Raw genomic sequence first — 13,168 nt, 5'->3', positions numbered from 1 at the left:
TCTGCCACTGCCAAAAAGTAGCAAAAGACAGGAGGTATCCAATCTTTCCATTGAAATCAGCGAGATCACACATCTTAGAGCCGCCGCAAACTAGCCTCCCACGGCAGCAAACTGTGCCAGCACGTCCATGATGCCATGAGACTGCATCTCTCTCTCCGCCCCTTTCTCCGCCTCTTTCTCCATGCCAGACTGGTTTTTCCTTTGCTAGGGCAGCATTGCCAGCGTACTCTCGTTGTTGACAGAATTCAACAACGAGAGTACGCTGGCAATGCTGCCCTAGCAAAGGAAAAACCACTCTGGCACGGAGAAAGAGGCGGAGAAAGGGGCGGAGAGAGAGGCGCAGTCTCATGGCGTCATGGACATGCTGGCACAGTTTGCTCCCGCAGGAGGCTAGTTTGCGGTGGCTCTTAAAGAGGCTTCCTCCATGCGATGAGGTAGGGAGGAAGCCAGGATGGTACAGGGCGTGGGGCGATAGGTTCCCACACTCCTTGGGGAAGCGTAGCCAAAATCACCACAACCCACAGTGATCTGCAGTGACTGCGCTGGTGCATGTGAGAAGGCCCAAAGAGAAACAGAGAGATTTTTCAGTTGATAGAGAAGGGGGAAAAGCAGGGAGAACCTGACAAGCCTTCATGTGATGAATGGGAAGGCAAACAACAAGTGGTCAAAAACGCTTCAAGAAAACAGTGGGATAGGAAAAAAGTAAAAGTTTCACAGAACGATTTGCAATCAAAAAGCTTTATTGCCGTTGCTATAGGGACAGAACCCCAAGCTTCTCTACAAATCTGTAAGTCCATTTGTTAAAGTCCTTAGTCTATTCCAGGTGAACCTAAAAGAAGCATGAATCCTTTCTGTTTTCTCCAGGATGGTGCTGCTTCTGGCCTTTTTGAATAACTGATGGGAAAATGGCAGTGGCAATGAAGGGCATCTAAATTCCAAAGACTGCAGTGGTACTTTCCCTTCTTCACTGTGCTGTCGCGCCTGGGGGCTATAGCTCTTAGTGAAAGAGGCATGGACATGACATCTTTCCCCAGGGGATTGCTTCTTGCCCTCCTTTAGGAAACTGGAACTCTCAAAGACCCAAACACTATGGATAACTCAAAATAGGTTTTATTGTTCACAAAGAGTTATCTCTTTAAGGCAATAAGCTGGAAGTTTCAAAGGGGTGAAGGAAAACATGCATTACAGTCTCTAGTTGTCTTGGGTCCAAGGAGTTTTGCAGCTGAGAAGCTTTTCCAGGTCCCTCTTTCTCAATAGCTGTGAATGCCAGAGCAATCCACAACCCTAGTCCAAATAGCCTATGTTTGAAGACACAAAGTCTTCTTCTGGTGCCAAAAGAACTAATTTGAAGGCGCTTGAGACTTCCCAATGTCGTTCAGGTTGACCTGAACATCTATATATATAAATTTGTTAGGGGCATCCAACGAGGAAACAAAACTCAAAAAAACCCCCAACAAAACTTAACCAAAATTCCCATGCCCATAACACAACCCACAAGGTACAAACATATCTACTCAAAATGAAAAACAACACAACAACACACTCACAAAACGGCAAAACAACAAAACTCAAAAATCCCCCAACGAAACTTAACCAAAATCCCTGTGCCCATAACACAACCCACAAGGTACAAACATATCTATTCAAAATGAAAAACAACACAGCAACACACTCACAAAACGGCAAAAGAACAAAACTCAAAAAAACCCCAACGAAACTTAACCAAAATTCCCATGCCCATAACACAACCCACAAGGTACAAACATATCTACTCAAAATGAAAAACAACACAACACACTCACAAAACGGCAAAACAACTGAGCATGTGCATTGGCGCCCAGCCGCAAGTTCCATCGCGCGCGCACATGGCCTTCCGGCCAACGTTCCCTCTGCGGAAACCATGCCCACTCCAAGCCCCGCCGCGCCGCTTCCCGCACACACACACACCCTGCCGCACACACACACGCAACCCCACGCTCCATCACTCCCCCGCCGCCGCACACACACACGCAACCCCACGCTCCATCACTCCCCCCACCGCCGCACACACACGCAACCCCACTCCCCCCGCCGCCGCACACACACACACAACCCCACTCCCCCCGCCGCCGCACACACACACGCAACCACAGGCTCCATCACTCCCCCCGCCGCCGCACACACACACGCAACCCCACGCTCCATCACTCCCCTGCCCCAATCTTACCTCCTTTTACTTCAGGCCACCTCCAAACCCCACCCCGCCCCTTCCCGCCCTGTCAAAATCTAGGAAAGACAGGAAGGAAGGAAAGAAGGAAGAAAGAGAAAGGGAGGTAAAGAAAAAGGGGGAAGGAAGGAAAGTTAGAGGAAGAAGAAAAGGAAAGAAAAGGAAAGATGGAAGGAAAGAAAAGAGAGACAACAGAAGAGAAAGAAAAAGGGGGAAGGAAGGAAAGAGATAGAGAAAGAAGAGGAGAAGGAAAGATGGGAAGGAAGAAAGGAAGGAAGGAAGGAAGGAGGGAGGGAGGGAGGGAAAGAAGGAGAGAAAGAGGGAAGATTGGCCACAGCAACACGTGGCGGGTAAAGGTTGTTATTTCTATTATTATTATTATGTTATTGTTCCTATGAGACCCTTTTGGGGGGAATGGGAGAGGTGTCAGGTCCCAGAGGCAATGCATTGCATTATTGTTATTGTTATGATGGTGGTGAAATAAAAGGAAATAAAAAGTGAAAGAAGGAAGCAAACAGGGAGGGAAGAAAGGCAAAGGAAGAAAGGGGGAGGGAATGAAGGAAAGAGAGAAGGATGAAACCAAATAGTGAAAGAAGGAAAGAAAGAAAGAGGTAGAGAAGGAAGAAAGGAGAGAAAGGGGGAGGAAAAGGGGGAAGGAATAGGTAGGGACCTCTCTTTCATAATAGTCCAGATATCTACCTCAACTTTGATAAGTTTTACTATAGGCCACAGCAACGCGTGGCAGGGCACAGCTAGTGAAGCATAAGTCTCAAGGGTAAGAACCTCAGAATTGGTGCTGAGAGGTAACTTAATCAGGGGCTTTTAGAGCCAAGTCTCTTACTCATGTCCATCTGCTAGAAAATCTGATGGTGGAATAAAAAAGGGAAGCACTCCCCTCCTCCAGGAAGAGGTGGAGCCAAACAATTGAGCTGAGAAAGCAATTCAACTGGTGCAAACAACATTGATTGACAGTTATAAATAACCAGTCAATCCAACTATACATTTGCAGGGTAAAAAGACAAAATCAGGCATGATACAACAGTTCAAATACTGCAGCTTACAGTTCTACATATAGGTGGCGCCACTCGCGCCGTCACATCCACAGAATGGCCCTTCATGGAGGTTTCATCACCAGTTGGAGAAGCTGCCCTACAGTATACAGTATTTTACAGGTTGTTGCACTCCAGACCAGAAAAAGCTTTCTGACTTTAAACGCTACACAGTTGAGTAAAAATGCAATAATAATAATAATAACCTTTATTTATACCCCGCCACTATCTCCCCCAATGGGGACTCGGGGAGGCTCACATGAGGCCAAGCCCAAACAACAAATTACAATAAAATAAAATACAGTAAAATAACAACCAAAATGCAAACAGTATCACAGTAAAATACAAAACATATGAATACAATAAGCAATATACACAAAACATAAGAAAGCAATAAACAAACATGACAGTGAGAGGGCCGCATGTACAATAAAATGATTTTAAAACTCAGGGTGAGATAAAAGGAGCAGATTATTTGCAAGGGAGAACTCATAGAGAAACAGGATAGTAGACATATTACCTTCATACAAGGGGGGGGGGGTACTCCTAGGACAAAAGTGTTGAGGGAAGCAGTAGCTTACGATTGTGTGGCTACTCTACAAAAGCGCAGCAGCAGAGCCAGGTCTTGAGATTCTTCTTAAAGGTTCTAAGGTAGGGGCTTTCCTAATCTCTCTGGCAATGAGTTCCAATCAGTTTATTGAAGATAATTAAAAAGCCGTAAAGTAAAATGCACTTTAAAGGAATAGGTAAGTCTATTTAAGTAGGAAGATAAGCCGGAACAAAATAGTCCAGGGAATTAGTCTATCAAAGTCCATGAAAAAAACCAAGGCAGAAACTTCTATAATAAAATCCACAAAAAACCAGGAAACATGAATCCAAGGCAAGTGAATACACAAACATTGAATCCAAGAATCAAAACCATGAAACAAAGGCACTTAAAGCATGAATCTTTCCCAAGCAAAGCTTCCAAGAAACAGGAACAAGATCTTGACTTGATTCCAAATGATGCTTCATCTGACTACAGAGCCTATACTTGGAACTTTTATCTCCTTGTTAGCTATGTCCCAAGCACTCAGAAATTGGTTTTGCTTTAGCTTTGAATCTCTTATCTTTCTTTCTCTGAGCCTGGCAGAACGCCAAAGCCACTGCTCTCCTCTTCTGTTTTGACTAATCACCTCCCGTCTATCTATTTGCTCATTAATTTATACAGTTAGGTCAGGTGCAAAGCTGTTCTCAAGCTCCAAATCATGGGAATTCTCTGGTAGCAATTCAGATGATGGGGATAATGGGAGCATACCATCATCCCCACACCCTTCAGGGACATTCTCATGAGAAACTACACTTTGAACAGGGATCTCCTGGTCATTCTCTGCATCAATATCATTGACTAGACCATTACCTTCTTGAAACTCATTGTCACCACTCCCCACATCTAAAGCACCCTGGTCCTTAAACACAATCACAGGCTGCAATATACCTTTTAAGGCACAGTCACTAAAACTTTATGCAGTACTCCAAGTGCCATCAGACTATAGTTACGTATATGCGCAGTGTAACATTGAAAATATTTCTTTTTGAAGTAACCATGGAACTGGCTTTTTGCACAGCAGTTATACATTGTGTGGACATTTCCACTGACCCCAGAATCTCTTTCTTAGTCAGGCAATACCAGCTCAGACTCCTTCAATACATGTGGCAAGTTATACATTGAAGAATAAATAGATGGGATGCTAAACAAATAGGAAGAGGATCTCAATGTACAGGGAAAGGAGAGGATAACACATTTTGCAGCTCCATTGACCTCAGTGGTGTAAAAGCAAATGCCAATCACAGGTAATAATATACCCATCTCATTTAAGGGGAATGCAAACAGCAGGTTGCTAAGAGTTCACCTGGTCATGAAACTGATCTTCACCTTGCAGAAAAATAGCATTACAAATGTTCAGTTCCTTGCATTTATGGGTATGTGATTTTATTAAAGAGATTGATTGCCCACCCTCATTTTAGTTAGATGTTGTGAGAAACCGGATTTCAAAAACCATTTTTCTAAAAGCAACCCTAGATTTGTTGTTGGGAGTCTTGAATGAAGAACAGTTTAGCAGGAGGAAAGAGCTAACTCATTCTCTGAGAGGTTCTTGAAAAACAATTTCAGTTCCTATTACATGTGAACTACAGCAGAACCTGTTAGGTCAAAGGAAGAAATGTCATTCACTGCAAAGTAATTCAGCAGCCAAAATGGTACCAACTCACTTAAATTCTCATAGCAAAGCCCACATTTTCTTTGAAAGTATTATACGTAACATCTTCAGATACTTTTGTCACAAATCCCAAATTTCATAGGCAAACATACGGTACTTAAAAACCACCCAGACCTGTTTGGAGAAGTCAGTATGAACTAGTGTCTTCTGTTGAAGATGGGAATATAGCTGTTCCAATTCATATCACTAGAGCAGCTTCAATAGGAGCGGGGGGGGGGGGGAGGCTTATCTTTCAACTCTGGGTGTCTTCTTATTTCCATGGCCAAGAATAGGAAATATGGTAGCATCATTTGAACATTGTCTGTCTACTCTGAACATTGAGACAAGGTACAGATTTATTTATTTATCGTGTCAGGAGCGAACCAAAACAGCTGTATTGCATTAAAAACAAACAAATAAACAAAACACAAAGTTTGCAGACTTTGTAATCTATTAAATGTCCTTTGACCAGTAGCTGGCCACTTGGAATGCCTCTGGTGTTGCTGCAAGAAGGTCCTCCATTGTGCATGTGGCTGGGCTCAGGTTGCATTGCAATGGGTGGTCTGTAGTTTGCTCTTCTCCACACTCGCATGTCGTGGATTCCACTATGTCGTGGAGCCCCATTTCTTAAGGTTGGCTCTGCATCTTGTGGTACCAGAGTGCAATCTGTTCAGCGCCTTCCAAGTTGCCCAGTTTTCTATGTGTCCAGGAGGGAGACTCTCATTTGATACCAGCCATTGATTGAGGTTCCGGGTTTGAGCCTGCCATTTTTGGACTCTCGCTTGCTGAGGTGTTCCAGCGAGTGTCTCTGTAGATCTTAGAAAACTATTTCTTGATTTAAGTCATTGGCGTGCTGGCTAATACCCAAACAGGGGGTGGGCGGGAGATGTCACTGCCTTGGTCCTTTCACTATTGGTTGCTACTCCCCGCAATACTGGCTAAACAGTGTAATTTCTCCAGAGGTGTTGGACGCAGACACCCAGTGATAATGCAGCATGTCAAGGTACAGATTATATTACATAAATATAGCTGTGTACAATTGCTAGGACAACTACACTCCCAGTTCTCTTATATGACAGCCAAGAGACATTAGACTCGGGTCTTAGCTGTTATGCTCAACTTCACTTCTCCTTCTCCTCTACCCAACCCATATGGTCCTCCACTGTTGTCATTAGTCTGTATGCTCCACTAGGGAGAAGTCTGCCTGGTTTTGCATGTGCAAGTGCCTTTGAGTCCTCTGTCGAACTATAGCAATTCCAGGAATTTCATACAATTTCATAACATGCCATTCTCAAAGGTGATTTTGCCAATTCCTTTTCTGAAATCAGCCAACAGCCCCTGATATTCATTGGCAGTCTCCTCTCCAAGTACTAACCATAGGTGATCTTAATTAGTTTCCAAGATCAGATGGGATCATCCACTTAAAAATTATTATTATTATTGATATTGTTGTTATCTGAATCTGGCATTGAATTATTGTCATAGTTTGTAAGCTGCCCTGAGTCCCCCTTTGGGTTGAGAAGGGCAGGGTATAAGTACAGTAAATAAATAAATTATTATTATTATTATTATTATTATTATTATGGATATTGATGTTATCTGAATCTGACATTGAATTGTTGCCATAGTTGGTAAGTTGCCCTGAGTCCCCCTTTGGGGTGAGAAGGGCGGGGTATAAGTACAGTAAATTATTATTATTATTATTATTATTATTATTATTATTATTATTTCTTATCCTCCCCTCCTCATGGCCGGAAGTGGATGACAACATAGCTAAAAACACATAATCATCATAAATATTATATAAAATACACATATTAAACCACATTTCTACAAATGCACAGAACAAATATTAAGATATGGTGCACACAAGAGTCATGATTAAAACTGACTGGGTATTTAGGCCACCATTATTACCTTAATACTTGATTATGTAATGCAAGAAACTATACTGAAAGCCATGGCTCCACCTTTCAGCCTATTTGGAACCTGCATTTAGTCCCCCAGGATTCCACATAACCCATCATTTGGTTGTTGCCCTGTTTTTCTACATTTCCCCACTCCCTAATAAAGTTGAAATATTCCTCCTTAGGTTTAATTATTGGTAGGAAGACCTTTAAAGTTAAACCACACAGGTCTTTTTGCTACCAGCTAGCTTTGGGCTGCTATCAGGAAAGAATGCTTCTGGATCATGTCCTGGAAAACTCACAGCAACCCGGTATTTCAATAACATTTACAATAACTGAACAAATTCTGCTTTCCGTGGATTGCAGAGGAAGCTAAGAGCATCATCCTGATTGTAATTACTTAACAAGCTTATTGTCAGTGGTGAGATTCAAACTGAGAGGTTTCTGTCTCTTACTATTAATTGTTTCCTATGAGAAGTTTAAAATATTCCTTGCCATGCTGGGAATGTACATTTACATACCAAACTCTTTGGCTAAAACACTGCTTAATATTACAAAGGAGGCACAATGGTGAGGTGGGGTTTGTCTAGTTTCATTGTTGCATAGTTTAGGTTTGTGATTGACAGGTGGGCCAAAAACACCTTACAGGATGTCAACCCCAGACCTAAACTTACAGGTTCTATTACTAATCATAGCTATGAACAATGGCTTTCAAAGTTTTACTGCCTATTGCTATATGGCTTTATTGTGCTTCTGATTCTTATAAAATGTTCTTGTATTCTATATTTGATGGAATATGTTTTTCTATGAAATGCCTTGCAAACTTCCTTGAAGGGTGGAAATACATTACAATAAATATTCCAGCTTCTTACATTGCATTCTCGTTTTGCACAACATAATAGTTATGAGTTAGGTGCTCTGAACTGCTGTCCATTTTCTGCTTGAGCCTCCTGCTTTCTAATATTGATTGCTAGGCTGGCTTGCAAGAAGGAAATCATAGTCGACACAGCTGAAGAGTACTGGATTGGGAAAGACAAGCCTGTCAGTTGGTTTTCAGTTGACAGGTTGCAACTTCCTTCGGGTTTTGACTTAAGGTGGAATACACTAGAATCATAGAATCAAAGAGTTGGAAGAGACCTCATGGGCCATCCAGTCCAACCCCCTGCCAAGAAGCAGTAATATTGCATTCAAATCACCCCTGACAGATGGCCATCCAGCCTCTGTTTAAAAGCTTCCAAAGAAGGAGCCTCTACCACACTCCGGGGCAGAGAGTTCCACTAGTATCACTGATAAGGTAAAGGTAAAGGTTTTCCCCTGACATTAAGTCCAGTCGTGTCTGACTCTGGGGTGTGGTGCTCATCTCCATTTCTAAGCCCAAAAGCCAGCATTATCCATAGACACCTCCAAGGTCATGTGGTCGGCATGACTGCTTGGAGTGTTACCTTCCTGCCATAGCGGTACCTATTGATCTACTCATATTTGCATGTTTTCGAACTGCTAGGTTGGCAGAAGCTGAGGCTGACAGCGGAAGCTTACACCGCTCGCCGGATTCAAACCTGCAACCTTTCAGTCAACAAGTTTAGCAGCTCAGTGGTTTAATCCACTGTGTCACCGTGGGCTCCATCCCTGATATAATACAAATATATCACTGATATGATTTGTATCACTGATATGATACAAATATAACAATCCCACTTCACCCAGTACTCAGCTTCTGGTATTATTTTTGAATCAGCCAGTCAAATATACAGAAACAGAGCTAACATTTGAGGCACTAAAATGTGTGCTGGGCTGGCTAGTGTTGCCTATCTTAGGGCCCTTCCACACAGCCCTTTATCCCGGAATATCAAGGCAGAAAATCCCACATTATCTGAGTTTGAACTCAGATGACCCAGTTCAAGGGAGATATTGTGAGATTTCCTGCCTTAATAGGGCTGTGTGGAATGGCCCTTGGTTGCAAGGTTCTGGGAGCTATCATCCAAATAGAAATTTTCCAAAGTGCTTTGTTTACTTATAAAACAATGGCCAACCTCCTCCATTTCAACTTTACATGCTGTTTCTGAAAATATATCAAGTACGATTAAAGATTTAAACCGCTTGGGATTACATGTTTACTAATAGAGAAAAACATACTGAATTACCAAATCCAGACAAATGAGATATCATACTTTTTGAACTACATGCTTTTGGCACACACCAAGGATCCTTTCGCAGTACATAATTATTGTTCTGTAGTATAGTACTGGCATGGCAAAATCCTTGGACTCGTGGGATTGTGGTTTAAGGAGATGTATTTAGAATTCTCAGCCAAAGAGCTGTGTGTTGAGTTCTTTGCTTTATACTTTTTACACATATGATTGCACCCCCATCCATCAGCAATATCATTAACAAATTTGCGGATAATACAACAGTGGTGGGACTCATCTCTAGAAAGAAATGGGTCTTCCTATCAGGATGAAGTGGATCAGCTGCTCTTATGGTGCAGAAAGAATAATCTGGCTCTTAAGATCAATAAGACCAAGGAGCTCATAGTGGGCTACAGAAAGAACAGACCAGAAATCCAGCCCTTGATCCTAAATAGAAACCAAATGGAGCAGGTGGCCAGTTTTAAGTTCCTGGGTGTCATTGTGAAGAACGATCTGACCTGGAGCACTCATACACCAGCACTGGTTATAGTTAAGAGAACCCAGCTGTACTATCTGAGATTTCTAAGGAACCAACGACTGAGTGGAAAACTGCTGGTGACTTTCTAACACTGTGCCATAGAGTTTTCTATTCTACTGCATCTGCACATGGTTTGGTAACTGCACAGTGGCAGATAGGAAGGTGCTTCAAAGGGTCACCACTTCTGCACAGAGAATCATTGGTTGCCATCTCCTAGCTTTGGAAGCTTAATAAGTCCCACAGCCTTAAGAAAGCTCAAAGCATTCTTAAAGATCCATGACACCCAGCCTATTCTTTTTAAAACATTATTACCATCTGGTAGACAAGACAATACAGGGTGACAAAGACAACGACAAACAGACCGAGAGATAACTTTTATCCTAGAGCTGTAACTATAGTGAACTCCATGTTTTCGCATTGGTGTGGCATTGGGGGCTGTGAGGTAGTAGTTGAAGTGTGGAGGGATGAGTGTGTTGTTTTTGTGATGTGTACAATGCACAATTTACCATGACAATAAAGTTATTCTATTCTCTTCTAGTCCCCCTGGCAAACAAGAAACCCCCAATCCATAGGGACAGCCATGGCAATTAAAGTAGAACTTCAACACTGTAGGTATGGCATGAGAAAGAGCCCAAACAACTTCAACCAATTTCTGTAAAATGGAGTTACATGGAAGAATTTCCAGATACCAAACTGTGAGCAGAGGAATTCTATGTACAAACTATGCTCTATGTGCAAACGAAAACCAGTATGGTGTAATGGTTAGACTTTGGAAGTATGAATGAAAAGCTTCCATTCAAACCTGACTTGCTCAATGAATCATACAATCTAACATTGGGCTGTCCATTATCTCTGAAACTGGCCAACCTCATAGGGTTGTTATAAGGTAGATAACATAGTCCCATAGAAAGAAGGAAACTCAAGACTTGGTTGTGGGAACTTGCGTTTGACCATTGAATAGCAGCTAGTGAAAAGAAGACATAAGCAACTCGAAGTGACAATGAATTGACCCGGAATCTGATTTTAACTGGTGTGTTTTAACAACTGTTTATTTAATTGCCCAAACTGTGTACCATACCCCCACCCACCCACCCACCCAATTATTTCCAAGTGCTTCTGTCTCTAGAACAGCATAATTAAACTTTAGAAAACAAGAAGTGCTAGATAAGAATAATTTCTAAACTCAAAGAACTAAAGAAGAGGTATAGAGATCGGATAACAGCTCACAGGTATAGAGATTGAATAACAGCTCACTTAGTATCAAGTAACACTGAATTGACAATTTGCTCCCCATTCTGGACAAATTGTCAATTCAGTGTGCTGATTTTTTTATAATGATTTATTTCTATTGTGGTTAAACTTCTGAAAAGACCTGTTCAAAATTAGAATGTTTATTCTAGCTAAACCTTTGAAAGAACTTCTTGTTTGCAAATCTATTTGACAGTGGAAACAACTGCCTTGAAAGGTAGTTGTCATTTCTTTATGGGAAACATTAAAACAGAGGTTGGGTGCCCATTTTCAGGTTGTTTTTTCACTGTGAATTTCTTTCATTGGCAAGGGGTTGGTATATATGAACGTTGGTGTCACTTCCAACTTCTAGGTGTTTTGTTTAGAAATTCTCGCAATCCTTCTTGAAAAATACTTTCATGTATAATTTTAAATTATTTAGAAGAACGAGTATGCAGCAACTACCTCTCATAGAAAGCTTTTCAGAAGAGACCTTTCTTGTCTTGCAGAGTTAAGAAGTTGTGCCCAGCCAAAATATACACCTATAGAAGGTATAGGATGCTAATCAGATTTTACAGCTGGTCACCATCCTAGCATGAAGCATGTCTCTAGATGCCACTTTCCTTCGGGATCCCTCTGAAGAGAGAGAGAAAGAGATGTCTGATCTGCTTCACCCAGCAAAAGTGTGTAATCTATGGACCAAAACAAACATGTTTATTTTTTCACCTGCAGTTCTTTGATGTTTTCCATCGGAGCAATAGGCTGGGTTGGTCTGGGGTGTGGATGTTGGGAGCCAGACTTGCTCGGACAAGCAACCGGGGCTTGTAGCTCCTTTTCGCTGTTCTCCATCTCCTTTGAAAGCAACGCTGCCAGGTCTTGCTATTGCGGCTGCTTTTCTGAGAAGCCAGTCACCCTCCAGTGGCCTGTTTGCTGCTGATGCCGTTTCCATGGTGAGCCTGAATCCTGAGACACTTTGCAAAGCTGCTGCTTCCTCCTTCTTCCCCTCGCCTCCCCCTTTGCCATTTTTGGCCTGTGATTCTCAGTGGTTTCTCTACCCACAAGGTTGCCAGAGGATCCTGATCCTTCAATGCCCAGTCTAGCCAAATAAGCTTTGTACTTGGCTGTTTTCCCAAGAATTTAACCCAACATGGCTTAATTCTCTAGCCTTCCCCATTTTCCATCCCCTTACAGCAGCCGAAAGAATCAGCAATATCATTTAGGGCCCTTCCACATAGCTATATAACTCAGAATATCAAGACAGATATGCCGGCCACATGACCTTGGAGGTGTCTACGGACAACGCTGGCTCTTCGGCTTAGAAATGGAGATGAGCACCACACCCCAGAGTCAGACATGACTGGACTTAATGTCAGGGGACTACCTTTACCTAATCCAGAATATCTGCTTTGAACTGGATTATCTGAGTCCATACTACCATATAATCCAGTTCATTGTGGGTTTTACACAGCTGTGTAGAAGGGGCCAAAGTTTGTTTATTGTTATTTCTTTCTTTACTCCATTTATATACCGCTTTTCTCAGCCCTCGGGCGACTCAAAGTGGTTTACAGTAGCAAAATTCAATGCTTGAACATCATAAAACAGATTAAAACAATTAAAAACCATAGCATCAATTTACAAACTTACAAAGTAAATGCTACATAACTCATGGCGTCTCTTAGTTAAAATCAAGATCCAATCTCGTCATCCAGTCGTTTCATGTTCCAATATTTGTTACACTGCCTTTTCGAATGCCTGCTCGAATAACCAGGTCTTAACCTTCCTACGAAATGCTAACAGAGAAGGGGCCGATCTAATATCTCTGGGAAAGGCATTCCATAGCCGAGGGGCCACCACTGAGAAGGCCCTGTCTCTTGTTCC

At 42.2% G+C, this 13,168-nt stretch overlaps 1 protein-coding gene across 1 annotated transcript in view; it reads right to left on the bottom strand.

Annotated features, from left to right (window-relative positions):
• The window catches only part of DNAH5 (dynein axonemal heavy chain 5), a 209,979-nt gene extending 197,753 nt beyond the window's left edge, over nucleotides 1–12,226 (bottom strand). Inside the window, exon 1 of the mRNA XM_067467539.1 lies at nucleotides 12,017–12,226. Coding sequence (XP_067323640.1) covers nucleotides 12,017–12,139 — 123 coding nt within the window. The 5' untranslated portion in view covers nucleotides 12,140–12,226. The remainder of the gene's footprint in view (nucleotides 1–12,016) is intronic.
• Between the last annotated feature and the right edge of the window lie 942 nt (nucleotides 12,227–13,168).

This window comes from Anolis sagrei, chromosome 4 (assembly GCF_037176765.1).
Source record: "Anolis sagrei isolate rAnoSag1 chromosome 4, rAnoSag1.mat, whole genome shotgun sequence".
NCBI classification, from domain to species: Eukaryota; Metazoa; Chordata; class Lepidosauria; order Squamata; family Dactyloidae; genus Anolis; species Anolis sagrei.
This window is presented reverse-complemented; position numbering and strand designations above follow the sequence as displayed.